We start from the raw sequence: 27,015 nt of genomic DNA, 5'->3' as shown, positions 1-27,015 counted from the left end.
CAGTTTAGTTATAAAAGAGAAGCATGAAAAGTTGTCTACACACCAACTGCTTCACCAGATGTGGGAAAGCCTTTAGATTGCTTTATGTTCTGTCTAGCTAGCCCACAGCTGGTGATGCTTTAAAATGTTATACTGGTTTATAAGGCTTCATAATGCCGTTATAGCTTTGAATTAGCTGTGGTTCTGCCAGTGTGGGTTTGCTGCCTGCTGTGTACTGTATAGGTTAGAGTTCCCAGCTCTGGACAGAAACCTGTGAATGAAACATGGTTATTGTGTAACCTACAGGCCATGCTTGTGCTTCAGAATTGATGAAAATGTTGTTGAAACTGTATCAGGGTACTACATTCAGGATCCCTGTCTGGTTGACTCATTATCAAGACATGTTACATGCAGGGGTGTGTGTGTGTGTGTGTGTGTGTGTGTGTGTGTGTGTATGTATGTGTGTGTGTGTGTGTGTGTGTGTGTGTGTGTGTGTGTGTGTGTGTGTGTGTGTGTGTGTGTGTGTGTGTGTGTGTGTGTATGTGTATCAGTGAGTGGTGTGTAAGATGGAGTGACTAAGTTCAAGGAGTCTTGGCTATGATACAGCCAGAAGGAATTATTCAGTAGAGGCTAAGCACTATGATCCAGCAATAACACTGGTACACAGAGCATGTGCTGAGAATAGGCTCTGCACTGACTTTGCAGACGTCCGCAGTTACTGCATTACTCAGTGAGGACATTTTATGAAATTAATAGTTTCAATATGGATCGATTGTATCAATAATAACTCGGCTCAGATATTCGATCACCATCTTTGTTTATGCACCAGAATGGCCTTTTCAGGTCAGTCACCTTGCTCTCCAAGCTCGCAGGCATGCTACGGGGTGGGAGTGGGGGAGTTACCCATGCGTCCCACCCCCCAGACAGAGGGCTGGCAGCAGGTGTGTGTGTGTGTGTGTGTGTGTGTGTGTGTGTGTGTGTGTGTGTGTGTGTGTGAGAACGCAGCAGCCACCACACATAGCAAGCAGCAGTACCCCATCTCTGGACCTGTCACCACTGATACTGACAATTCACTTAGTTGTGTAGGACCAATTAATGTATGGCTAATGTAGGGGGGCTAGCAGTGCAAGCGGCATTCAGTCAGTCAAAGTAAAATCAACAAATCGAAAAGTGTAATAAAACAATCAAAACAACAATTGAAAATATGTCTGTATCTGTCACTGATGGATATATAAGCTAAGCCAAAGTTATCCTAAAACTAGCTGGAAGAGCTGACTGCTCTAGACTCACCTTGAACACAGGTGAAAGCCAACAGAGGTGAAATGTTGCATTGCTAAGTCTACAAATACGCTTAATCCATCTGTTAAGCAGACTGGGCAGTGGGCACTATAGATACAGCACATGTGCAGATGATTAATTAATATGTGCATGACTAAACTACCAAAGACTGGATGGCAGATGAAAGATCATTCTGCTGCACTATCAATCTTTATCATGGAGAAACTGCAATATGGCCATAAACACATATTTAATGCTCATACAGAAGCTTACCAAAATGATATTCACCTTTGTGAATGTATTGAGCTTATCCAAACTAACCATGAGACTTCACCATAAAGCTTAAAGACTTAACGTATTTTTCCCAAACCTATATGTGTTTCATGTCCTACACTTACTGTTCTGCTGCTCTGATAAGTCGGAGTCAAGCTGTACCTATTCGGTGTGTGTGTGAGAGTGGGTGTGTCCATGCGTACCTAGCCACTGGACAAAGGACTTGACCATGGACATGATGCTCTTGATGTCCCAGATGTAGGGGTAGAGGTCGTAAAGGATGGTGCGGTTGGCTGAGTTAGACAGCCTGGTGAACATCTGGATGACCGAACAACACATCTCCTCAAACTTCACCGCCCGGGACTGCCACTCCGCTACCTGGGGAACAGGAAACAGGGTGGTGTTCATTAGGGCACTCCTCAGTAGAGGGCACATGACAGCCTTCTTGGGAGTTTGCCAAAAGGCACCTTAAGACTCTCAGACCATGAGAAACAAGATTCTCTGGTCTGATGAAACCAAGTTGAACTCTTCGGCCTGGATGCCAAGCGTCTCGTCTGGAGGAAACCTGGCACCATCCCTACGGTGAAGCATGGTGGCAGCATCACGCTGTGGGGATGTTTTTCAGCGGCAGGGACTGGGAGACTAGTCAGGATCAAGGGAAAGATGAACCGAGCAAAGTACAGAGAGATCCTTTATGAAAACCTGCTCCAGAGCGCTCAGGACCTCCGACTGGGGCGAAGGTTCACCTTCCAACAGGACAACAACCCTAAGCACACAGCAAAGACAACACAGGAGTGGCTTCGGGACAAGTCTCTGAATGTCCTTGAGTGGTCCAGCCAGAGCCCGGACTTGAACCCAATCGAACATCTCTGGAGAGACCTGAAAATAGCTGTGCAGCGACGCTCCCCATCCAACCTGACAGAGCTTGAGAGGATCTGCAGAGAAGAATGGAAGAAACTCCCAAAATACAGGTGTGCCAAGCTTGTAGTGTCATACCCAAGAAGACTTGAGGCTGTAATCGCTGCCAAAGGTGCTTCAACAAAGTACTGAGTAAATGGTCCGAATACTATGTGATATTTCAGTTTTTTGTCAATTTACAAAAATGTCTAAAAACGTGTTTCGCCTTGTCATTATGGGGTATTGTGTGTAGATTGATTTAAAAAACAGAACAATGTAATCCATTTTAGAATAAGGCTGTAACTTAACAAAATGTAGAAAAAGTCAAAGGGTCTGAATACTTTCCGAATGCACTGTATAGGCCTACTGCAGCTCTGATGGGTTATGGCGCACCAGTCTGTGTAGAGTAGGGCCTGAGTCGTGCCTGTCAATGCAATAGAATCCTACTCCGATGCATTCTGCCTACAACAAAACCTCTTGCATAGTTCGTTTTGTTTCGGTATGTTGCATTGAAAGTGGCTAATCTTGAGTTGATTCGATCACAATTCCCATAGTAAAGGGAAACGTTGATCGTGTTAAATAACAGGGAAAACTCTAGAAAGTTGAGTGTTCAATTTCGTGCTTCTCTGCGCAGGATGACATTTCTTCTGCGCAGCTCCCCCGGGACTGCCGCACAGAGGGAACAGTTGAAAAAATTATAGAAAGATTAGATTAATAAATAAATAGATACTGTTTAGTGCTCAAAAAATAAAAAAAATGTTTACTGATCTTCTTATATATATATATATATATATCTCAGATAAAGGACAGACAGTTCAGAAGAAACTTCCTTTAGATTTTTTTTTGGGGGGGACTACTTGTTGTTCCATGTAGTGAATCTGTTATTCAATGTGTTCGTACGGGCTAATGGCAGTAAGGCCAAAAATAATGTATCTAATTATTTTTATATACATTTTGATACTTCCAAGGCGTCTTAAAATTCTAAATCAAATAGCAAAATGATCCTTGGTATGACATTCTTAAAACAATTCCATATAGCTTAGTAGAACCCCTCCCTCTCCAGGCTTAGACATATGGGTTAACCCTCCAACATCAACTGCTCCCCGGACACCGATGACATCGATAAAGTCAGCCCCCCACACCTCTCTGATTCAGAGGGGTTGGGTTAAATGCGGAAGACACATTTAGGTTGAATGCATTTAGTTGTGGAACTGACTAGGTATCCCCTTCCCACCTACCTTCTCTGGCTCCTTGCCCTTGCAGTTGACGCTGACGGTGCTGCAGTTGGCCCGTAGCCAATTGAACTCCTTGAGCATGTGCAGGGCCTTGGGTCCGTACTCATAGGGCAGGTAGAAGAGCTCAGCTAGCAGGGTCAGGTCCTCCAGAGAAAGAGGCTCTGCCGTGTACAATGCCTTCTCATTGGGACCAGGCACAAAAACATCCTGAAAGACGAACAAAGGTAATTGTTTAAACATAAATAATTTAATTGTAAGTCACTTTGGATAATCTGGAGTAGCTTTGTGTGTAATTGACGGACACACACACATGCGTCAAAACCACGTCTCTTTCTCACACACACGGGTTCAAATACAATTTAAGGTATATCAATGACTTTCAAAGACATTTGGATGTACATTGTCTTCAGAAAGTATTCAGACCACTTGACTTTTTCCACATTTTGTTACGTTACAGCCTTATTCTAAAATGGATTTAAAAAAAAAGAATAATCCTCAGCAATCTATACACAATACCCCATAATGACAAAGCGAAAACACGTTTAGAAATGTTTGCAAAAGTATTATATATAAAAAACAGAAATACCTTATTTACATAAGTATTCAGACCCTTTGCTATGAGACACAAAATTGAGGTCAAGTGCATCCTGTTTCCATTGATCATCCTTGAGATGTTTCTACAACTTGATTGGAGTCCACCCATGGTAAATTCAATTAATTGGATATGATTTGGAAAGGCAAACGCCTGTCTATATAAGGTTCCACAGTTGACAGTGCATGTCAGAGCAAAACCAAAGCCATGAGATCGAAGGAGTTGTCCGTAGAGCTCTGAGACAGGATTATGTCGAGACACAGACCTGGGGAAGTGTACCAAACATGTCTGTAGCATTGACGGTCCTCAAGAACACAGTGGCCTCCATCATTCTTAAATGGAAGAAGTTTGGAACCACCAAGACTCTTCCTAGAGCTGGCCGCCCAGCCAAACTGAGCAATCGAGGGAGAGGGGCCTTGGTCAGGGAGGTGACCAAGAACCCAATGGTCACTCTGACAGCGCTCCAGAGTTCCTCTTTGGAGATGGGAGAACCTTCCAGAAGGACAACCATCTCAGCAGCACTCCACCAACCAGGCCTTTATGGTAGAGTGGCCAGACGGAAGCCACTCCTCAGGCACGACAGCCCACTTGGAGTTTGCCAAAAGGCACCTAAAGACTATCAGACCATGAGAAACAAGATTCTCTGGTCTGATGAAACCGAAATTCAACTCTTTGGCCTGAATGCCAAGCGTCACATCTGGAGGAAACCTGGATCGAGGGATAGATGAACCGAGCAAAGTACAGAGAGATCCTTGATGAGAACATGCTCCAGAGCGCTCAGGACCTCAGACTTCGGCGAAGGTTCACCTTCCAACAGGACAACGACCCAAAGCACACAGCCAAGACAACACAGGAGTGGCTTTGGGACAAGTCTCTGAATGTCCTTGAGTGGCCCAGCCAGGGCCCGGACATGAACCCAATCGAATATCTCTGGAGAGACCTGAAAATAGCTGTGCAACGACGCTCCCCATCCAACCTGACAGAGCTTGAGAGGATCTGCAGAGAAGAAATGGGAGAAACCCCCCAAATACAGGTGTGCCAAGCTTGTAGTGTCATACCCAAGAAGACTTGAGGCTGTAATTTCTGCCAAAGGTGCTTCAACAAAATACTGAGTAAAGGGTCTGAATACTTAGCTAATTTTCCCCCAACATCGGACACCCCCTAACTTCGGACACTCTCTAGCGGTTGGGAGGACTAAATCACCTCGAGCTCAACATTTAAATGGACTGGAAAATAACGGTACGTTTTGCGACTAACGGCACCCTTCTAGCTAGCTGACCACCAATTTTCAGTGCAATTTATGTAAGTTAAGTTGAGAGTTTTCAAAAAAGTGATATATGTATACATTTTGTGGAACACGCTGCATATTGTAAAATTCGACTGCGCGAAAGACCACACATCATTTAATATCCAACTTTTTACCTCTGAAATATAGCTAACGGATTTTCTAATGTTGCTAGCTTAGTTGCTAAATGTTGATAGAACTGCTAAGTAAGCAAAAAGGAAAGAAATTGTAAGCGTTAGATAATACATATCACGAAAACAGCTGAATGTTGTCAAGCTTTACCGTATCAAAATTGGAGTCCTCTGACGGGGACGTTTTGCACAATCTACAAAAATGTATTTGGAACTTTGAACCATAAACTTTTTGACACCTATCACTGTTGGCTATGTTTCATCTTACAACAGCTACATAGATGCAGTATTTAGTCAAATGTTACAATGTATGCATTAATATTAAACTAATTGGGACACTAATTTCCATTACAGATAACAAAAAACGTTGGTACACTTTCAGTTATTGTGAAAATGTTCACCTTTCAATGCCTTAGCTCTGAAATGTAAATGTTTATAAATATTCAGATTGAGTTATCTTTCTAAAATGTGTATAGTATGCCAAGTTATTTAGCTACATGTATTAACACCACAGCATGGAGAAAGTCAAGAGGAAGCAGTGGAGTGAGGTGGACATGTTCCATGCCATGGAGGACTGCGTGGCAGGGATGGCTATCCGCCAGGCTGCCAAGGTTAGGCATCTTTTGTTTTTAGGAGATTACCATGTATGTGTGAATTGTATTTGCTAGTAACAGTTTTATTTTCTTATTTACCGAGGTGCATGGTGTACCTCGGCAGACCCTGGCGTACAGGCTGAGCGGCCGGGTGACCCATGGTTGTTACAGTGGACCACCCACATTGCTTGCACCAGAGGATGAACATTCTCTGGTGCAGTACTGTATCTACTGCGCCAGCCATGGGTTCCCTTTCACCAGACCGAGGCTGATGAAATACGCCAACAAAATACGCAGGTATTTGGTGTTTTATGTGTTTATGTATGCAGATTGGTGGACTGACTGTTCTTAATGTGTGTGATGTAAATGTGGATGTGTATGGTGATGCCAAAACAAACATTTTCATCCTGGATGGACAATTATACACTGCTCGAAAAAATAAAAGAGAACACTTAAACAACACAATGTAACTCCAAGTCAATCACACTTCTGTGAAATCAAACTGTCCACTTAGGAAGCAACACTGATTGACAATAAATTTCACATGCTGTTGTGCAAATGAAATAGACAACAGGTGGAAATTATAGGCAATTAGCAAGACACCCCCAATAAAGAAGTGGTTCTGCAGGTGGTGACCAGCTTCCTGGCTGATGTTTTGGTCACTTTTGAATGCTGGCGGTGCTTTCACATCTAGTGGTAGCATGAGACGGAGTCTACAACCCACACAAGTGGCTCAGGTAGTGCAGCTCATCCAGGATGGCACATCAATGCGAGCTGTGGCAAGAAGGTTTGCTGTGTTTGTCAGCGTAGTGTCCAGAGCATGGAGGCGCTACCAGGAGACAGGCCAGGACATCAGGAGACGTGGAGGAGGCCGTAGGAGGGCAACAACCCAGCAGCAGGACTGCTACCTCCGCCTTTGTGCAAGGAGGAGCAGGAGGAGCACTGCCAGAGCCCTGCAAAATGACCTCCAGCAGGCCACAAATGTGCATGTGTCTGCTCAAACGGTCAGAAACAGACTCCATGAGGGTGGTATTATGAGGGCCCGACGTCCACAGGTGGGGGTTGTGCTTACAGCCCAACACTGTGCAGGACGTTTGGCATTTGCAAGAGAACACCAAGATTGGCAAATTTGCCACTGGCGCCCTGTGCTCTTCACAGATGAAAGCAGGTTCACACTGAGCACGTGACAGACGTGACAGAGTCTGGAGACGCCGTGGAGAACGTTCTGCTACCTGCAACATCCTCCAGCATGACCGGTTTGGCAGTGGGTCAGTCATGGTGTGGGGTGGCATTTCTTTGGGGGGCCGCACAGCCCTCCTTGTGCTCGCCAGAGGTAGCCTGACTGCCATTAGGTACCGAGATGAGATCCTCAGACCCCTTGTGAGACCATATGCTGGTGCGGTTGGCCCTGGGTTCCTCCTAATGCAAGACAATGCTAGACCTCATGTGGCTGGAGTGTGTCAGCAGTTCCTGCAAGAGGAAGGCATTGATGCTATGGACTGGCCCGCCCGTTCCCCAGACCTGAATCCAATTGAGCACATCTGGGACATCATGTCTCGCTCCATCCACCAACGCCACGTTGCACCACAGACTGTCCAGGAGTTGGCGGATGCTTTAGTCCAGGTCTGGGAGGAGATCCCTCAGGAGACCATCCGCCACCTCATCAGGAGCATGCCCAGGCATTGTAGGGAGGTCATACAGGCATGTGGAGGCCACACACACTACTGAGCCTCATTTTGACTTGTTTTAAGGACATTACATCAAAGTTGGATCAGCCTGTAGTGTGGTTTTCCACTTTAATTTTGAGGGTGACTCCAAATCCAGACCTCCATGGGTTGATAAATTTGATTTCCATTGATAATTTTTGTGTGATTTTGTTGTCAGCACATTCAACCATGTAAAGAAAAAAGTATTTAATAAGATTTCATCTATTCAGATCTAGGATGTGTTGTTTAAGTGTTCCACTGGGGAAGAGGTGGTGGGAAATGTTCAGGAGGCGGCACAAGAACCTGAGCTTGAGGAGGCCGGACACCCTGGACAGGGGGAGAGCTGAGTGTGCCACACGTCCGGCGATGGACACCTTATTCACTTCTTATGAGAAGCACTTGGAGGAGAGTGGGTTGAGGGAGAAACCCAGACACATCTATAACTGCGATGAGTCTGGGTTTCGTAGCGACCAGAGCAGGCACAAAGTGCTGGCTCCTCGGGGCGCAAAACACGTGTACCAGCAGGCTCCGGGGACTAAGGAGCACATCACAGTGCTGGCCTGCTTCAACGCAGCTGGGGAGGACTTCCCCCCATTTATCATCTACCCCAAGTGTTTCCCCGGTGGACACTACACACTGGGAGGCCCCCCCAAGCCACTAAAGGGTCCCATTTAATGCCGTCTCGGTCCCTACCGGGTCCCACCACCGCCTCTCCTGGAACCAGCAGCACTGTGCCGTCCATCTGCACCTCCTCCCCAGTGACCACAAGTATCGGCTAGACTGATACAGAAGACTCCCTGTGGTCGCCACATGCCTCACCGGGGAGGAATACACGCGCCAGTGGCAGGAGAGGGGTGAGACGGAGAGGGCTGAGGCAGAGGAGAAAGAGCGTCGGGCAGCCCTCAGAACAGAGGGCACAGGAGAGGGCTGCCATGGATGAGACCATTGACGCCATCGCCTCTGCTGAACCTCCTGCTGGAACCACTCCTGACAGCTGCATCACCACTGCCAGTGCCTCCCAGTGTGCAACACCTGTAGGAGCCGCTGGAGTCCCCAGCTGCAGAAGAAGGCCACGTGCCTACTCTCCCGGCCCCACCATCGTTGGACCCTCAACCCCACCATTACAAACACCAGCTCCTCCAAGCCATCGTCGGCGGTTTTGTCCACCACCACGATGCACACTACAGCAGCCTCGTCTTGTGTCCCTGCCCCCTGCAATTTGAATACATCCACCTCCACAGGTATACACATTTTAAAATTACCTATTTTATAAAACAGCAATGTAAAAAAAAAAAAAAAAAAAAAACCTCTTTACATATCTACAGTCCATAGCACCAGCCCTCAAGTCATCTCCATCTCCTCCAAAACCTCTGCAGCTTCCTCCAGAGGTTTTTATGTAAAAAAGTTGAAAAGGGTTTTCATGAAACATGCTCTGTCTAACACTACTTTTTCTCAAACTGCAGCACAGAAAAGGAAGAAAAAAGCTCCAATGTCACACCAACCATGGCACCACTCTCAGGTAATTCATAATCTGTTTTTCTCTCTCTCTGTTGTATCAATTACTATTGTTGTTCAAGAACTTCTACATTTAGCAAAACCATGTTAATCAATTTGATTTTTGATTTTGATTTTTTTAATAAAATAAGACACCACCTCGCTGCGGGGAGCATGATCCGCCTGCAAGCTCCCCTCAGGAGTGTAGATCCAAGGTGCCATGGGTGTGCTGTGACTTCTGCCAGCACTGGTTCCACTGCAGGTGTGTGCAATGGGATCCAGAGGAAAATGAAAATGTAAATGTAGCGGTGGAGCTTGATTTTTATTGTGAATTTCGTGACAATATAGGGATGTAGGTCGAGATTGAATTGTTTGTTTTGTTTGTATTCATATGAATTTATTTATTTGTACAAAATAAACACGTCTAAAATATAATATATTTATTCAACCCATCTTGTGTATTTCTTCCTTTACTTTCCAAGTGCATCTCCGCAACACAAACTCCAGTGTTTTCATTGTTTATGTCAATACACATACCTGAAATTAAAGTTTTATTTGATGTAAATTATGAACTCATATTTTAGTATTCAACTGTTATCTACTTTCTCAAAACATAAGATTAATCTGTAAAACAAACGATGAGACATTATTTGGTTACAACAACACTGAATGTTGGTGAAGAACCATTTCTTAAAGGGTCCACAGGAGGGCGCACCGGGCTACGCAATGAAAAGTTGACGGGCTACGCAAGGAAGGCTAGCCAACTAGTCAACTATCTAGTAAACATTTCGGATACGAGGTTGGTGTATCTTTTTTCAACAAAATTAAAACGGACATATCTTGTAATTGAACAAAATAGTAAGGTGGCCGATAACTGGGGACCGTATGCTGTTTTGTTTTGCTAAACCGCTTATCAAAAAGCTGATAATAGTAATATTTCCACTGAAATGTCAAACATGCTAATTGCTAATTGTTAGCTAACATTTTTTTGACACCAATAATCACAAAACTTTGATGGCTTGATCACAAGATAACACTGATGAAGGTAATATATTTCTTAAACGCTGTTGAATATGCCGATAATACGGGGTTCCACGCTATGTAAATGTGGTATTTGTTTTTATTTTTAATAAATTAGCAAAAATTTCTACAAACCTAATTTTGCTTTGTCATTATGGGGTATTGTGTGTAGAATGATGAGGGGAAAAAACGATGTAATCAATTTTAGAAAAAGGCTGTAACCTAAGAAAAATTTGAAAAAGTCAAAGGGTTTGAATACTTTCCCGAAGGCATTCCTTCCTCCCATTCCTCCAGCCAAATCACAGGTAGGCCTTTGCAAATATGAGCAAATCAGCCATTATATGCAGTATTATAATCATACACTGAACAGTGTGAAGTTAAATTAAAATGTGTTGAACTGAGCAGAAGTGTGAATTTCAGTGACAGGTTTTTGCATAACACATTTTTATTTTTATTTATTATGGATCCCCATTAGCTGCTGCCAAGGCAGCAGCTACTCTTCCTGGGGTCCAGCAAAATTAAGGCAGTTAAACATTTTATACATTCATGACAGATTTCACAACATATTAAGTGTTTGCCCTCAGGCCTCTACTCTACTACCACATATCTATACCACAAAATCCATGTGTACATGTGTTTATAGTGCGTATGTTATCGTGTGTTTGTATGCATGTGTCTATGTTTGTGCTGCTTCACAGTCCCTGCTGTTCCATAAGGTGTATTTTTAATCGTTTTTTTAAATCTAATTTTACTGTTGGCCTGAGTTACTTGATGTGGAATAGAGTTTCATGTAGTCATGGCTCTATGTAGTACTGTGCGCCTCCCATAGTCTGTTCTGGATTTGGGGACTGTGAAGAGACCTCTGGTGGCATGTCTTGTGGGGTATGCATGGGTGACCGAGCTGTGTGCCAGTAGTTCAAACAGACAGCTCGGTACATTCAACATGTCAATACCTCTCACAAATACAAGTAGTGATGAAGTCAATCTCTTCCACTTTGAGCCAGGAGAGATTGACACGCATATTATTAATGTTAGCTCCTGTGTACATCCAAGGGCCAGCCATGCTGCCCTGTTCTGAGCCAATTGCAATTTTCCTAAGTCCCCCTGTGGCACCTGACCACATGACTGAACAGTAGTCCAGGTGCGACAAAACTAGGGCCTGTAGGACCTGCCGTGTTGATAGTGCTGTTAAGAATGCAGCGCAGCTCCTTTTTATAGACAGACTTCTCCCCATCCTAGCTACTGTTGTATCAATACATTTTGACCATGACAGTTTACAATCCAGGGTAACTCTAAGCAATTTAGTCTCCTCAACTTGCTCAATTTCCACATTATTAATTACAAGATTTAGTTGAAGTTTAGGGTTTAGTGAATGATTTGTCCCAAATACAATGCTTTCAGTTTTTGAAACATTTAGGACTAACTTCTTCTTAGCCACCTATTCTGAAACTAACTGCAGCTCTTTGTTAAGTGTTGCTGTCATTTCAGTTGCTGTGGTAGCTGACATTTATAGTGTTGAGTCATCCGCATACATAGACACACTGACTTTACTCAAAGCCAGTGGCATGTCGTTAGTAAAGATTGAAAAAAGTAAGGGGCCTAGACAGTTGCCCTGGGGAATTCCTAATTCTACCTGGATTTTGTTGGAGAGGCTTCCATTAAAGAACACCCTGTGTTCTGTTAGACAGGTAACTCTTTATCCACAATATAGCAGGGGGTGTAAAGCCATAACACATACACTGCCGTTCAAAAGTTTGGGGTCACTTAGAAATGTCCTTGTTTTCGAAAGTAAAGCAATGTTTTTGTCCGTTAAAATAACATCAAATTGATCAGAAATACAGCGTAGACATTGTTAATGTTGTAAATGGCTATTGTAGCTGGAAACGGCTGATTTTTAATGGAATATCTACATAGGCCCATTATCAGCAACCATCAGTCCTGTGTTCCAATGGCACGTTGTGTTTGCTAATCCAAGTTTATAATTTTAAAAAGTTGTGCACCGGGGCCTCCCACTCCTCTTTCTATTCTGGTTACAGCCAGTTTGCACTGTTCTGTGCAGCATTGTACGAGATCTTCAGTTTCTTGGCAATTTCTCGCATGGAATAGCATTCATTTCTCAGAACAGGAATAGACTGACAAGTTTCAGAATAAAGTTATTTGTTTCTGGCCATTTTGAGCCTGTAATCGAACCCACAATTGCTGATGCTCCAGATACTCAACTAGTCTCAAGAAGGCCAGTTTTATTGCTTCTTTAAATCAGCACAACAGTTTTCAGCTGTGCTCATATAATTGCAAAAGGGTTTTCTAATGATCAATTAGCCTTTTAAAATTATAAAAACTTGGATTAGCAAACACAACGTGCCATTGGAACACAGGACTGATGGTTGCAGATAATGGGCCTCTGTATGCCTATGTAGATATTCCATTAAAAATCAGCCGTTTCCAGTTACAATAGCCATTTACAACATTAACAATGTCTACACTGTATTTCTGATCAATTTGATGTTATTTTAAAATGGACAAAAAAATTGCTTTTCTTTTCGAAAACAATGACATTTCTAAGTGACCCCAAACTTTTGAACGGTAGTGTACGTTTTTCCAGCAACAGACTATGACCAATAATGTCAAAAGCCACACTGAAGTCTAACAAAACAGCCCCCACAATCTTTTTATCATCATTTTCTCTCAGCCAATCAATAATTTGTGTAAGTGCTGTGCTTGTTGAATGTCCTTCCTATAAGCGTGCTGAAAGTCTTGTCAATTTGTTTACTGTAAAATAGCATTGTATCTGGTCAAACTATTTTTTCAAAAAGTTTACTAAGGGTTGGTAACAGGCTGATTGGTCGGCTATTTGAGCCAGTTAAGGGGGCTTTACTATTCTTAGGTAGGGGAATAACTAGTTTCTTCTTTGAATTCAGTTTAGTCACATGATTTCTCAATTTGCGGTACGTTTGCCAATCGGTTGTACAGCCAGACCTATTTGCCATCTCTTTTGCCTCATCCCTCTCAACCATACCATTTTTCAATTCCTCAACAATCCACTGGGATTCAACAGTTTACAGTCATCTTCTTAATGGGTGCATGCTTATTACTAACTGGGATAAGCAATTTCATAAATGTGTCAAGTGCACCGTCTGGTTGCTCGTCATTACACACCAAGGACCAACAAATATTCTTCACATCAACAACATAGGAATACTACAAAACTTATTGTATGACCTCATACACAATATTATATCGTGATCACTACATCCGATGGATTTGGATACTACTTTCAAACAAATTTCTGCAGCATTGGTAAAAGATATGATCAATACATGATGATGATTTCATTCCTGTACTGTTTGTAACTACCCTGGTAAGTTGATTGATAACCTGAACCAGGTTGCAGGCACTAGTTAGTTTGAAGCTTTCTCTTGAGTGGGCAGCCTGATGAAAGCCAGTCAATATTTAAATCACCTAGAAAGTATACCTCTCTATTGATATCACATATATTATCAAGCATTTCACACATTATCCAGATACTGACTGTTAGCACTTGGTGGTCTATAGCAGCTTCCCACCGGAATGGGCTTTATCAAATGAAATGTTATTTGCCACATGCGCCGTATACAACAGGTGTAGACATTACCGTTAAATGCTTACTTACAGCCCTTAACCAACAATGCATTTATTTCTTGAGAAAAAAATGTGTTGAGAAAAAAAGAGCAGAAGTAAAATAAAATAACAGTAGGGAGGCTATATACAGGGGGGGTACCGGTGCAGAGTCAATGTGCGGGGGCACCGGCTAGTTGAGGTAGTTGAGGTAATATGTACATGTGGGTAGAGTTAAAGTGACTATGTATAAATAATTAACAGAGTAGCAGCAGCGTAAAAAGATGGGGTGGGGGTGCAAATAGTCTGGGTAGCCATGATTAGCTGTTCAGGAGTCTTATGGCTTGGAGGTAGAAGCTGTTGAGAAGCCTTTTGGACCTAGACTTGGCGCTCCGGTACCGCTTGCCATGCGGTAGCAGAGAGAAAAGTCTATGACAAGGGTGGCTGGAGTCTTTGACAATAGAGGGCCTTCCTCTGACACCGCCTGGTATAGAGGTCCTGGAAGGCAGGAAGCTTGACCCCAGTGATATACTGGGCCGTACGCACTACCCTCTGTAGTGCCTTGCGGTCGGAGGCCGAGCAGTTGCCATACCAGGCGGTGATGCAACCAGTCAGGATGCTCTCGATGGTGCAGCTGTAGAACTTATTGAATCCTTTAGGTGAGGCAGGTGAGCCTGTAGCCATATTACTTCAACAGTATTTAACATGAGATCCTCTCTAAGCTTTACAGGGATGTGGTTCAGAATATAGACCGGAACACCGCCCCCTTTGGCATTTCTGTAAATGTTATAACCTTGTATTGCTACCACTGTATCTTCAAAGGTATTATCTAAGTGAGTTACAGAGATTGTCAGAATATGAATGTCATCTGTTACTAGCAAATTATTGATTTCATGAACCTTGTTTCTTAAGCTACATATGTTAATGTGGGCTATTTTTAAAACTTTTCTGTGATGCTTGATTATTTTTCTTGCTTTACTGGGAAGCTTAGCAGAGGTAGACATACTCTGGTTATTTTTATTAGTGCAGGGTGAGCTGCACACAGTGTACTTCCTACTAGGGCACACCACCTCAGTGCTAACAGTATTACTCTGGTTCATAGGCATATGATTAATGCATACAATAGCTGTAGGATCAGCAGAGGCATTCCGGGCAGTAAGAGGGACATAAATTAGGTTATCTACATTGTGTCTTCCAACGCCCCTAGGATAATGTACATTTGCTGATGCATTATGACAACTCAGCGACACAATGGTAGGGATTAAATGAGCTGGACTTGGGTCATTGATAAGTAATTGTCTCAACGCAGCCTTATAATGCTGTGAAAGGATCCAGGAAACCAAATTATTTGGGTGGATCCCATCCTCCTTATAATACGAGCTTTGTTTCCAGAAGGTATCAAAATTGTCAATAAATGTTACACCCACAGAGCTGCAATAGTCTTGTAGCCAGTTATGGAGGGCTAAAAGTCTGCTGAACCGTTCAACGCCACGGTTTAGGGAGTGCAGAGGGCCAGATATTATGTGGTGTTTGGTGTCAAGTAGTGACCCAATCAGTTCTTTAAAATCCATCTTCAGCTGTTCTGAGCTGCATGCACAGAACGTTTAGAAAACGGGAACAAGCGTCCAGGGTAAGGGGCGAACAGGACGCTAGGCCACAGAATTCCCCCCCCCCCCCCATGTGGTATTGCGATACTACTCGGTATCATGACACTTGGCCTGGTATCGTTAGTAAAATGTTGGTATTGTGACAACACTACTCCCATAATGTATTTGGAAATAAGTATTTGAATATAGTTTCAAATATTAGACTATTTATAGGAATTGTTTTGAAAATACTTTTAAATACTTTTCAAATTCCAATAGAAGTAGTTGATTAGGGCCACATTTGAAAATAATAACTGAAAATACACAGAACATAAGTATTTAAATAACAAATAATTAATCAAATACACATGTATTTGAACCCAGGTCTGACACACACACACACACACAAATGTCTTACCTGTTTGAGCTGTTCGTCTGTCTGCATGGGGGCCATGTCAACGTCCTCCTCTGGAGACCTGGACTCAGGAACTAGGACCTCCCTGTCTGTGTCCATGGGCTTCAGCTCCTCCACCATGTTGTCTAAAAGGACCAGGCTGTTCTTGGTCTCAGTTTCAGCCTCTGCTACAGGGTCTGGTTCTGGGCCCGTCTCATCTAGTTTCTCCACAACCATCTCCATGGGCTCTTCGTCACACTCCTTCTCAACAGCCAGCTGAACAACAGAAACGTTTAGAAAACAAGTTATCGCCTCACTATCTTGGTGATCCCATGGGGATTTTCTCTTTCGATTGCGTGTTTAGCGTCAATCAGTTGTAATGAAATCAGTTTTTTTTGTCATATGTAGACTAATGTGAGACTTGAGTGACAACACAGACAAGTAAGAGAAAACAAACTCAAAGCCATTGGATGTGCATTGCATACTTTATGTTCTACCCTATCGAATATCAAAAATGATCCAAGTTAAATCAGTAACTACCTCCTCCACCTCTTGTTGATGTAGACTCTTGGCCATGGGGTGGTTGTTGGGGTCGGGGGCACCTGTGGGGGCCATGATGGGCTGTTGGAACACTGTAGTGACTGTAGTACCAGAGCAGAGGGAGGAGGCGCCTTGTGATAATACGTCAATAGCTGAACCCTTAGCTCCGCTGAGGGGTACCTGGCGACCTGGAGAGGAGACAAGAACAGAGACAATGTCAACATACAAGACAAAGATATAAAAAGGCTTTAATAACAAATAAACACACTATAAAAAAAAATATAATGGCTAGCTTTAATGCATGAGTGAGAAGTGTTTAAATCCAGTGGTGGATTTTTGAGACACATTTACCATTGCTCCAAATGATACAGTATGAAGTAAGCAAACAGAAACACATACACTGGTGTTATATGAGAGATGATAGGGTAAGTCACAGTGCTTACTGTTGTACTGGTGAGGCACCAAAAACTCCCCCAGCCACTCTGTGAGGGCCAGTTTCAGGGCCAGCTGAGGGCTGTACAACATGTCTGTCTCCAACTCCTCATCACTGCCCTCATTCTCCAGCTTGATCTGGATAGACAAGGTACTGTCCTCTCCATCCGCTGAGAGAGGGATAGAGGAGGATGAGAGAGAGGGAAGAAGGGCGAGAAGGGGAAGGAAGGAGGGGGTTAGATACAGATACCATTACAAGGTGTAATGTACAGGCCTGTTTGAATACTGTGAAAGTGCCTCCTTCCTCTATTGGAGAAATCACTAATGTGGCTGGATTGAACTGAAAGCCATGTAATCTGAATGGACAGAATGCTGTCCTCTTTCGAGATCGTATAATATTTTTGTGTCATTCTAAAAACCTAGACGTGAGACTTGGGGGCAGCCATTTTGTGTACCTTGCGTGACACTGTCAGTGACCATACTCTACTCTATAAATACCAAAACAAACATTCACTGGGCCTCCAAATAGACACGTGTCTCCAACACGATAACCTGAGGAATTCACACATGGATTAACAATGCATAACACTGCTAAAGACCCTCAGCCTTTAAGACAGGGGTGTCTACAAGTGTTAGTCCTGTCCTACTGCTCTTGGTTTCTCTGTGGAGCTTCATTTATCAATTTTTGTCATTAAATTGGTAATAATAATCCAGTTCAGGACAACGATAAAAACCAGGACCAAAACTGTACAACCCTGCTTTAAGAAATGTGCCTTTTAGGCTAAATATGGCAAATTGCAGAACATAATGTCCCTGAAAAATACATCTAATAAAGTAAATAAATAAAGTCCATCCCAGTCAGACTTACACATGACGATGATGTTAGGTGTAATTTCACTGTACCTGAAAGTGCCAGAAATGACAAATGAATTCCATTTTGGGAATAAAACGAAAGTCTAAGTCAGACTTACTCATGGCGACATCCTTGCGCACTCCGTTCATGTTGGACTTGTACCAGGTGGCCAGGGTGTGGATGGCCACGAAGTTGGACTCGAACTCACAGTTGGGGTTGGTGAGAACCCCCTTTAGGCGGGGGATGAGCTCCGTGGAGCGCCCCTTGTACGGACCCAGGAACAGACGCTTCTGGTCGTAGTCGTTGGCATGGATGTTGTCCCAGATTACCGGAGCTCTCTTCAGGATTTTAGAGACCTCCTCTATGGATTCCACTGTGATGTCTTTCGATACCACCTTAGGACCTGGAAACATAATGTCACAGATGTAGGAGTCATAAAAGTTATAATGTATATTATAAGATATGTTACAAGGTCTGTTAGTGTTTAAGGTTAATCTAATGAGTGCCAAAACATGTGGGATATGAACTTGTTCGGATCTACTGTACCTGTCCACAGCACTTCAATACCAGGCAGCAGCTTCTCTCCCACTGTGTGCAGGTAGGGGGACTGGGCCACATTGGGGTAGCAGAACGTTCCACAGTACTCTGGTTTAGGGAGACACAAAGAAACTATGAATCCAGCCCAAATTTGAGTTACATACATAAATACAGGGCACATCGATGCACAGATACAGGTTATCCAGGGTCGTGTTCAGTAGGCACGAAACCGAAGAAGCCATCCCGAAAAGGAGTGAAACCGGGAGATACTTATAAACTTGTCCAAGTTTTCGATTGCAAAACATTTTGTGTGAGTGTATGTATGCGTGTTACCTGTGGGGCAGAAGAGAAAGGTCTCAGGCTCTCCCAGGTACTGAAAGATCTCGTTGGTGATGGACACCTGGGCATGGGCGAAGGAGCTGAACACTTCCTTGTCGGCGGGGCACATGTTGTGGTCAATGTCATCAAACAGTAAGGCAAATGACTTGCAGCCAAAGTGAGTGACCTGAGGGAGAGTATTAATTATGAGACGATGTGTTAAGACGCCGGTAAATGTGTGAGTGCAGACAGTCAAGGATGTAGAGGCCATAGAATTAGGAATTAGAATACAAGAATGGACATGAACCTTATGATGATATAAAGGTCAGCCATTTTTGGTCAGGGAGTGGGTCAACCATGGTTTGCCAGTGCTGTGATTAGATAGCGTAAAATAATGAATTTATCTGCACTGTATGTTTGTTAGCTAGCAAACCAGACAGTTTGAGGAATGACTCCATACATTTTTCTAATTAACTGCCAACATTCCATTCAAACAATGCAGTCAATTCACAGCCATACACTGGCTGAAATCAGTTGATAGGACTTAGACAAGTTGTAAATGCAACAAGTACTGATATTGTATCATATAAAAGCACTCACAGCTTTCCAAGAACACACAAATAGACATTTATGGTCTGTTTACATATTTTAAAGGCAATTTATACAGAAAATGTGTATAAAACCTGTATAAACTGTATTGATAATTATATGACAATATTTTAGGTTGACAATAATTATATTACACCATTTCTGATTTCACGGCTTACTTTTATTTTCCTGCGTAAGTAAAATCATGATTACGCCTCTACAGCCATTCATTCCAATTAGACTGGTTTAGATTTCTCCCTGACCAATATGGCTGGCATTTTTGCATTTTTTAAAACAGGTTTGTGTTACCTGGTCCAGTTTCCTTTTGAGTGTGGACACTTCTTTCTGGCTAGAGAAGGTGATGTCGAGGCCCGGGGAGATGGCATAGATGAACTCAATCCCATACTCCTTTGCAGCACTGATCAGGGTAATCAGCTGTTCTATGAGACAGAGATGCATTAGTTACAGATACTATTTCACATCTATGTTCCACTCACTCGCACACACTCAGTATTGATGTGAAATATGTGAGGCATGGTTTATTACATAGTTGTAGTGTAACTAATATTTCAACTATGTTCTGAACTGCTGAAAGAGTGCTCAGACCTAGGAATGTAAAACTGAAATGCTATCAGAAGGTTCAAGGAGGCAACTTAATTCCCTTTAAAAAAATTAAAGGGAAGATTTCAGAATTAGGTTGCTGTTAAACATTCTGATTTGTTTCATCATTCCAACTAAAAGTCCCAAAACGACATATCACTTTACATTTGTATTTTGGGAGAAATGTATCTTTCATCTGAATTTGACCGAAGTCGTGTTGGAAAGCGTTCGGAAAAGTGACGTCAAGAGAAGAACACCCAAGTGAATACACAGCAGGAGTGGAGCCATTGTCCACATAAAACAGTAAAGACCCACATCATACCTAGTCCTCCAATTGTTTTAGAAAAATATATTCTGCATAAAGCCAACTTATCATCTGACCATATCCTGTGTTTTCTTAATTCTGTATCAGCAACAAACAAAACAAAAAATATATATATAAAACTTACATAGCGCGCAGGCTTTTAGCATAACTACCCATTTACATTAACCCTAGTAGCTAACCACTAGCAGCCTTGAAACATCACTTATTAGGAGTTCAGCACATCAGCATTTCTCGTACTGTTAGGCAAAATCTACATAAACCTTTACCATCATAGTAGACATTGAACGTCTATAACCAAACTGGCTAAAACTCTTGTTGGCCGATGGTAGCTATAGCTAGTCACATGCTAACCTGAGTGATACTACTAGCTAGCCATTATACCTGGTTTTAGTGCGGCTAACACAAACATAGGCTACCATGATATCCTGCAAGTTACACTACATGACGAAAAGTATGTGGACACCTGCTCGTCTACAATCTCATTCCAAAATCACGGGCATTAATATGGAGTTGGTCCCCCATTTGCTGCTATAACAGCCTCTACTCTCCTGGGAAGGCTTTCCACTAGATGTTGGAACATTCCTGCAGTGACTTGCTTCCATTCAGCCACAAGCATTAGTGAGGTCGGCACTGACGTTGGGCGATTAGGCCTGGCTCGTAGTCAGCATTCCAATTCATCCCAAAGGTGTTCGATGGGGTTGAGGTCAGGGCTCTGTACAGGCCAGTCAAGTCCTTTCACACCGATCGACAACCCATTTCTATATGGACCTCGCTTTGTGAAACAGGAAAGGGCCTTCTTAAAACTGTTGCCACAAAGTTGGAAGCAAAGAATCATCTACAATGTAATTGTATGCTGTAGCGTTAAGATTTCCCTTCACTGGAACTAAGGGGCCTAGCCTGAATCATGAAAAACAGCCCCAGACCATTATTCTTCCTCCACCACACTTTACAGTTGGCACTATGCATTGGGGCAGGTAGCGTTCTCCTGGCATCTGCCAAACCCAGATTTGTCAGTTGGACTGCCAGATGGTGAAGCTTGATTCATCACTCCAGAGAACGCGTTTCCACTGCTTCAGAGTCCAATGGCGGCGTGCTTTACATCACTCCAGCCGACGCTTGGCATTGCACATGGTGATCTTAGGCTTGTGTGCGGCTGCTCGGCCATGGAAACCCATTTCATTAAGCTCCCGATGAACAGTTCTTGTGCTGATGTTGCTTCCAGAGGCAGTTTGGAACGTGGTAGTGTGTGTGGCAACCGAGGACAGAGAGATTTTTACGTCCTATGCGCTTTAACACTCGGCAGTCCCGTTCTTGTGTGGCCTACCACTTCGCGGCTGAGCCATTGTTGCTCTTAAACCAGGGGTGTCAAACGTACGGCCCGTGGGCCGGATCAGGCCCGCAAACGGGTTTAATCCGGGCCGCGAGATGATTTTGAAACAAAAAATATATATATATATATATAATTATAATTTTTTTAAGTATAAAAATGCGCTGCAATTTTTCAATAAAATAAACTGCTGTTCCAATTGCGTCCACTGGATGGCGCAATAGCAATTGTGTTAAGCAAGCAAACTGTTTATACCGGGGCAGAGCAAGTAGGTCAAGCACGTGCAGCCAATGAGCTACTTTGTTTTGCCCGCGATATTTATTACGGCTTCTACTTTTAACATTATGTGCTTTGGCACCCTCATTGCCCCAATATGTCTCTGTCAAAAAAGAGAAAAGTGGACGCAGAGTGCAGAGTGTTCCAAGAAAAATGGTCATCCTATTTAATCACGGAATTGAATGGGAAAGCTGTATGTTTGGTGTGTTCAGAGCATGTTGCAGTGCTGAAAGAATATAACCTTCGTCGCATATATGAAAGTCGTCATATATGCCGACAAATATGACAACTTTCAAGGACAGCGGAGATGAGAGAAGGTGAATGAACTGTTGGCGGGTCTGAAGAAACAGCAGTCTGTGTTTACTCACAGCCGAGACATCAGTGACGCTGCAGTGAAAGCTAGCTACCTCATTGCCAATGAAATCGCAGTGGCTTCAAAACCATTTAGTGAGGGTGAATTTGTAAAAACATGCATGATGAAGGCAGCGGAGATTGTGTGCCCTGAAAAGCGGCAGGCTTTTGCAAATATCAGCCTGACAAGAAACACAGTTGCAGACAGGATTTCCGATCTTTCAGTGGATTTGGACAGCCAGTTGAAGCAAAAAGTAAAGTCATTTATTGCGTTTTCGGTTGCAATTGATGAAAGCACGGACATTACAGATGTTGCACAACTGGCCATTTTTTCATCGGCGGAGTTGATGACACATTGACCGTCACCGAGGAGTTCGTGGAGTTGGTGCCGATGACAGATACAACGACAGCAGCTGATATTTTTACCGCACTCGTCGGCGCGCTGGACAGGGTCGGAGTGGACTGGTCCCGCGCTGTCAGCCTGGCTACAGATGGTTCGCCCTCAATGATCGGGAAAAAAGCAGGCGTTGTGACAAAGTTCAGAGAGAAAGTGCAATCTGCAAATGGAGGACGTGATTTTTTGACTTTACACTGTATTTTGCACCAGGAGGCTTTGTGTTGCAAGTCATTAAAGATGGATAACGTCATGAAGGTGGTCATCCAAACTGTTAATTTCATCCGATCCAGAAGCCTGAATCACCGTCAGTTTGATAGCCTTCTCAGAGAGAAAGACCACATCTATGGCCTGCCATACCACACTGAGGTAAAATGGTTAAGCCGAGGTGCTGTGCTGAGGCGTTTCTTTGATTTACGAGAAGAAATTGAACAGTTCATGGAAGAAAAGGGCAAACCAGTGTTAGAATTTCATTCCGCAGAATGGATGCCGGACCTTGCATTTATGGTGGATGTTACAGAGCACCTGAATAACTTGAACAAACAGCTGCAAGGGCGCAACAAAGTTGTCACGCAGTATTATGACAGCATACGTTCTTTCAAGTTGAAGCTGTCATTGTGGGAGACGCAACTTGCCGGTGGTGATGCAGCTCACTTCCCCTGTCTGAAAAATGTGTGCGCGACCCAACATGTGGCAGACATGAAGCGGTTCAAAGATAAAATAACTGGACTGTTACGGGAGTTTGAGCAACGCTTTCAGATTTATGTTTATATGTTTTTATGTTGATGTGCTATTGTTTTTAATTGATTTTATTTGTATATTTAACCTATTCTTGACTGTGGTTCTTGCACTTATTTGGGGAACAGGATTTCATTATTTTTATCTACATTTCTGCCTGAGAAATGACACCCTGATATAGTTCTGTGATCTGTGATGTACTTCTGTGAATCACTGAGGCATTGTGTGTTTGTGTGTTCTTTGTCCTCAGAACTTTCAAATAACTTGAGGTGTTTTATGATTAATAGTGATGTTGTGCTTGTACTATTTTGGACACACTGTCCTCAGGCTCCAGCTTTATGTTGTATGTTGATCGTATTAAAACAAAGAAAACAATCTGAAGTTGTTGTTTTTAAGTTATATATATACCATGATTTTTCCGGTCCGGCCCACTTGGGAATAGATTTTCCTCCATGTGGCCCCTGAGCTAAAATGAGTTTGACACCCCTGTCTTAGACGTTTCCACTTCACAATAACAGCTGAAATAGCCAAATCCACTAATTTGAAGGGGTGTCCACATACTTTTGTATACTGTATATAGTGTATGTTGGCCAATGAAGATCAGGCAGTTCAGCAAAAATAAAGACATACTTGAAATAAACAATGACATTAAATCTGATTGGTATTTGACCATTAATTTCTACAAAACGTGCAGTATTCTGTTGGAGTTGTTGTTGTAGCTAGCTAGCTTATTCCATCCCCAAACACCATGCTAGATCCGTGTGAGTGGGCCAGTTCGTTTTGCATGGCACATAGATAGCTGGCTATCTTCGTTTATCATCATCATCATCTACTAGCAGCAACATAACATGACAAAACTCTTTGGGCACTTTAGTACCTACTTACCCGATTCACAACCATCCCCGAAACCGCCCACCGTGGTGCTGTAAGTAACACCGGTGGTGTCAGTGGACTTGGAGCCTACATTGACTGTGGCCAAATAACCGTTTCTTAGCATCAGCTTCATGTTACATTTACATCATTTAGCAGACGCTCTTATCCAGAGCGACTTACAGGAGCAATTAGGGTTAAGTGCCATGCTTAAGGGCACAGACAGATTTTTCACCTAGTCGGCTCGGGGATTACAACCAGCGACCTTTCGGTTACTGGCACAACGCTCTTACCCACTAAGCTACCTGCCGCCCGATGTTGAATCCACTCTTCCACTGTTGGTAGCCCTGACCCAGACTGCCTGAAGAGGTACGACTTTCTTCCCATCTAGCAACTCGCATTTTGACCAAACATGAATGCCGGTAAACAGTGCACTTCCGCCACTACCAGTTATTTTCATGAAGCCAAAGCCGCAATGTATTGTTGGTATATGAGTTTTTGATCAATGTAATTCAAATTGTGAAAACAGAAGTGTATAAATATTTTTTAAATAAACTTTTGCATAAAGACCGTTTAGATGGAATATCATCAATCTAAGTTGTTAGATTTATCGAAATATATTGTGCAACCTTCCCTTTAATGCTGACGCATTTCGGAGCAAGCTCATTCATCAGAGCAGAGATCTATTGCAACAAGCACAAACAGCAACACCTGTGCACTTTTGGGTGTAGGTATATGTGACAGGAATCATTTCAACCCATGGCCATGATGAGAATCTCACCTGCTTCTTCTACTGAGTACATCTCTCTCCAGAACATCCTGTGCTTGTAGTCATCTTTAGGAGCGTAGAGGTATGTGTTCAAGCCCCATTTCTGCTGTCTGGGGAACACAACACATATTGTGATTAACACAGGCTTTGTGTGACATGGTTTGCTTTATTTATCACAGAACATATTGACAACGTTCATTGAAAACTACAGTACATTCACTGATTCCATTATGATAGAGCACTTGTCAACACCATATGCCAGCCTGCTGTACACAACTATTATATTACCTCCTGAACAGCTCTTTCCTTTGTTCCATTGTCCATGGCCGGCCGTAGAAGCCTGTTGCAAACAAAAGTCATCAAACAGTCAGTTTTAACACGCATAGCAAATATTTCAGGTCTGCAGACATCCCCCCTATCTATTCCCCTGGCTTTGTACATTCAGCTGCCACACGTTTGCCATGAAGACAGTGCCGTTGGTCCTTTTGGTGGTAGGAATGTGAGACAATATATCCACAGGAAAGTATAATTACATCAACTTTTCAAAGCGCTGGTAATGTGTTCACCTGAAGCATGCGCAGAACCACGAGCTCGGCAAGTATGCATGTATTTTTATCTTGTGCACATGATTCAGGAGATAGAAATCTGAAGTAACTACTAGCGCTTTGAAAGGTTTGTAAACTCAAATGTGCTGTTTTGTCAAACAACACAATGCCACAGATGTCTCAAGATTTAAGGGTGTGTGCAATTGACATGCTTGTGAGAAGAAACTTTCCTGATAAAACGCTCATTTCTGCCCGATGTAGAATTCAATGCAATTCAACGTTCGGTTTCCAGGCAAGGGCCCTACATCAAGCTTTTTCAGAATCCATTAACTATACTGATCGGTTTAAACATAATGACATCCATAATTCCTACAGATGGGTCACCGACCTTGAAATATTGTTAATAGTATAATACAGAGTGCTAACACTTTGTCCTGTATAATCACAATTAGTCTCTAAAACGTAGCAAGCTCAGCTGTAAAAGTAATGGTTAGCTGACTGGCAAATGTGTCTGCCACTCTCTCTGCATCTGACTAGTCTGCCAATCCTGTATGCATCAAAAACAAAGACAATAACTATAACAAATCAACTTGATTAATCAATAACGTTATATGTTCTGCTCACCCTCCACGACTCCACTGATGAATTTCCTGCGGACCGAAAGCTCCACCCCGATGTTTATCGGTTCTTCCACGAGGCCAGGTGCTTCGGAACCAGCCTCAGGTGGCCCCGAACATGGGCTCGCCACAGTCTCCACTTGAGACGTCTCCACCACCGCCGTGTCTTTCTGAACCATTTCTACAGACGGTCTGTTGTAGCACCAGACAGGGTTGAGAGAAAAAAAACTGTGTTTGAACAAGAGGGGAGTTTGACCTGAAATTCCGGTGATAGGTTAGGCCATCGCGAGTACTTGGAGGAGAGAGGAAATTAACCGTGTAGTTTACTAATAATACCCGTTGCTCACAGGCCTCAGCGTACAAAAAATATTGCTCGACTTGTCTGTCCAAATTAGATTAATGCAAACTATTTTCTAGTAAAACGAAACGACAGCTAGATGCTTGCTAGCTTCAGTTGTCAATCTGTCAAAAAAATATGGCTAGGTGACGTTAGCTTGCTCGTTGGCTAACGTTGCTGGCAATGCTGTGCTAAAATACTGAATTTAGAATAATATCATGTAATATTGCATATTTGTTGACATACTTGTACACTAAAAAAATACATTTACTATTCATAAAGTATATATTTTTCCCAGTGAATATCTCTATTAGTCTTTTAGATAAGCCCTAGTTTCCGCAGATTCTTCCTGTTTACACCTACTGCGCATGTTCAGGAGACTGGATCAAACTAGTCGCCACCGGACATTTGTGGCAAAACACTACTCCATAACCAAGATAGTGACGAGTTCAACCAAATATTTGTATAACTAAACCAAGATAGACCACAGCTTGTCGTTTACAATTGGAACAAATTAGTCATAGTGGGCAGAACAAGCAAG

General features: G+C 43.0%; 1 protein-coding gene across 2 annotated transcripts in view; it reads right to left on the bottom strand.

Moving 5' to 3' along the window:
- LOC311111024 (protein O-GlcNAcase-like) overlaps nucleotides 1-26,658 on the bottom strand; it is a 37,114-nt gene extending 10,456 nt beyond the window's left edge. The window contains exons 1-12 of one of the 2 annotated variants that reach the window (XM_084153716.1): nucleotides 26,145-26,658; nucleotides 25,264-25,315; nucleotides 24,988-25,085; nucleotides 19,635-19,765; nucleotides 18,753-18,924; nucleotides 18,429-18,527; nucleotides 18,001-18,285; nucleotides 17,041-17,199; nucleotides 16,598-16,785; nucleotides 16,082-16,333; nucleotides 3,666-3,869; nucleotides 1,734-1,908 (exon numbers count right to left, since the gene is read on the bottom strand). In XM_084153716.1, coding sequence (XP_084009842.1) covers nucleotides 1,734-1,908; nucleotides 3,666-3,869; nucleotides 16,082-16,333; nucleotides 16,598-16,785; nucleotides 17,041-17,199; nucleotides 18,001-18,285; nucleotides 18,429-18,527; nucleotides 18,753-18,924; nucleotides 19,635-19,765; nucleotides 24,988-25,085; nucleotides 25,264-25,315; nucleotides 26,145-26,316 — 1,987 coding nt within the window. In that variant the 5' untranslated portion in view covers nucleotides 26,317-26,658. Of the gene's footprint in view, nucleotides 1-1,733; nucleotides 1,909-3,665; nucleotides 3,870-16,081; nucleotides 16,334-16,597; nucleotides 16,786-17,040; nucleotides 17,200-18,000; nucleotides 18,286-18,428; nucleotides 18,528-18,752; nucleotides 18,925-19,634; nucleotides 19,766-24,987; nucleotides 25,086-25,263; nucleotides 25,316-26,144 lie in introns of those variants that run through there. The other variant, XM_084153717.1, reaches the window with a different exon arrangement.
- Nucleotides 26,659-27,015: the final 357 nt, after the last annotated feature.

This window comes from Coregonus lavaretus, assembly GCF_964263955.1.
Source record: "Coregonus lavaretus genome assembly, chromosome: 36".
Taxonomy (NCBI): Eukaryota; Metazoa; Chordata; class Actinopteri; order Salmoniformes; family Salmonidae; genus Coregonus; species Coregonus lavaretus.
The sequence above is the reverse complement of the archived record's forward strand: the minus strand, read 5'-3'. Positions and strand labels throughout refer to the sequence as shown.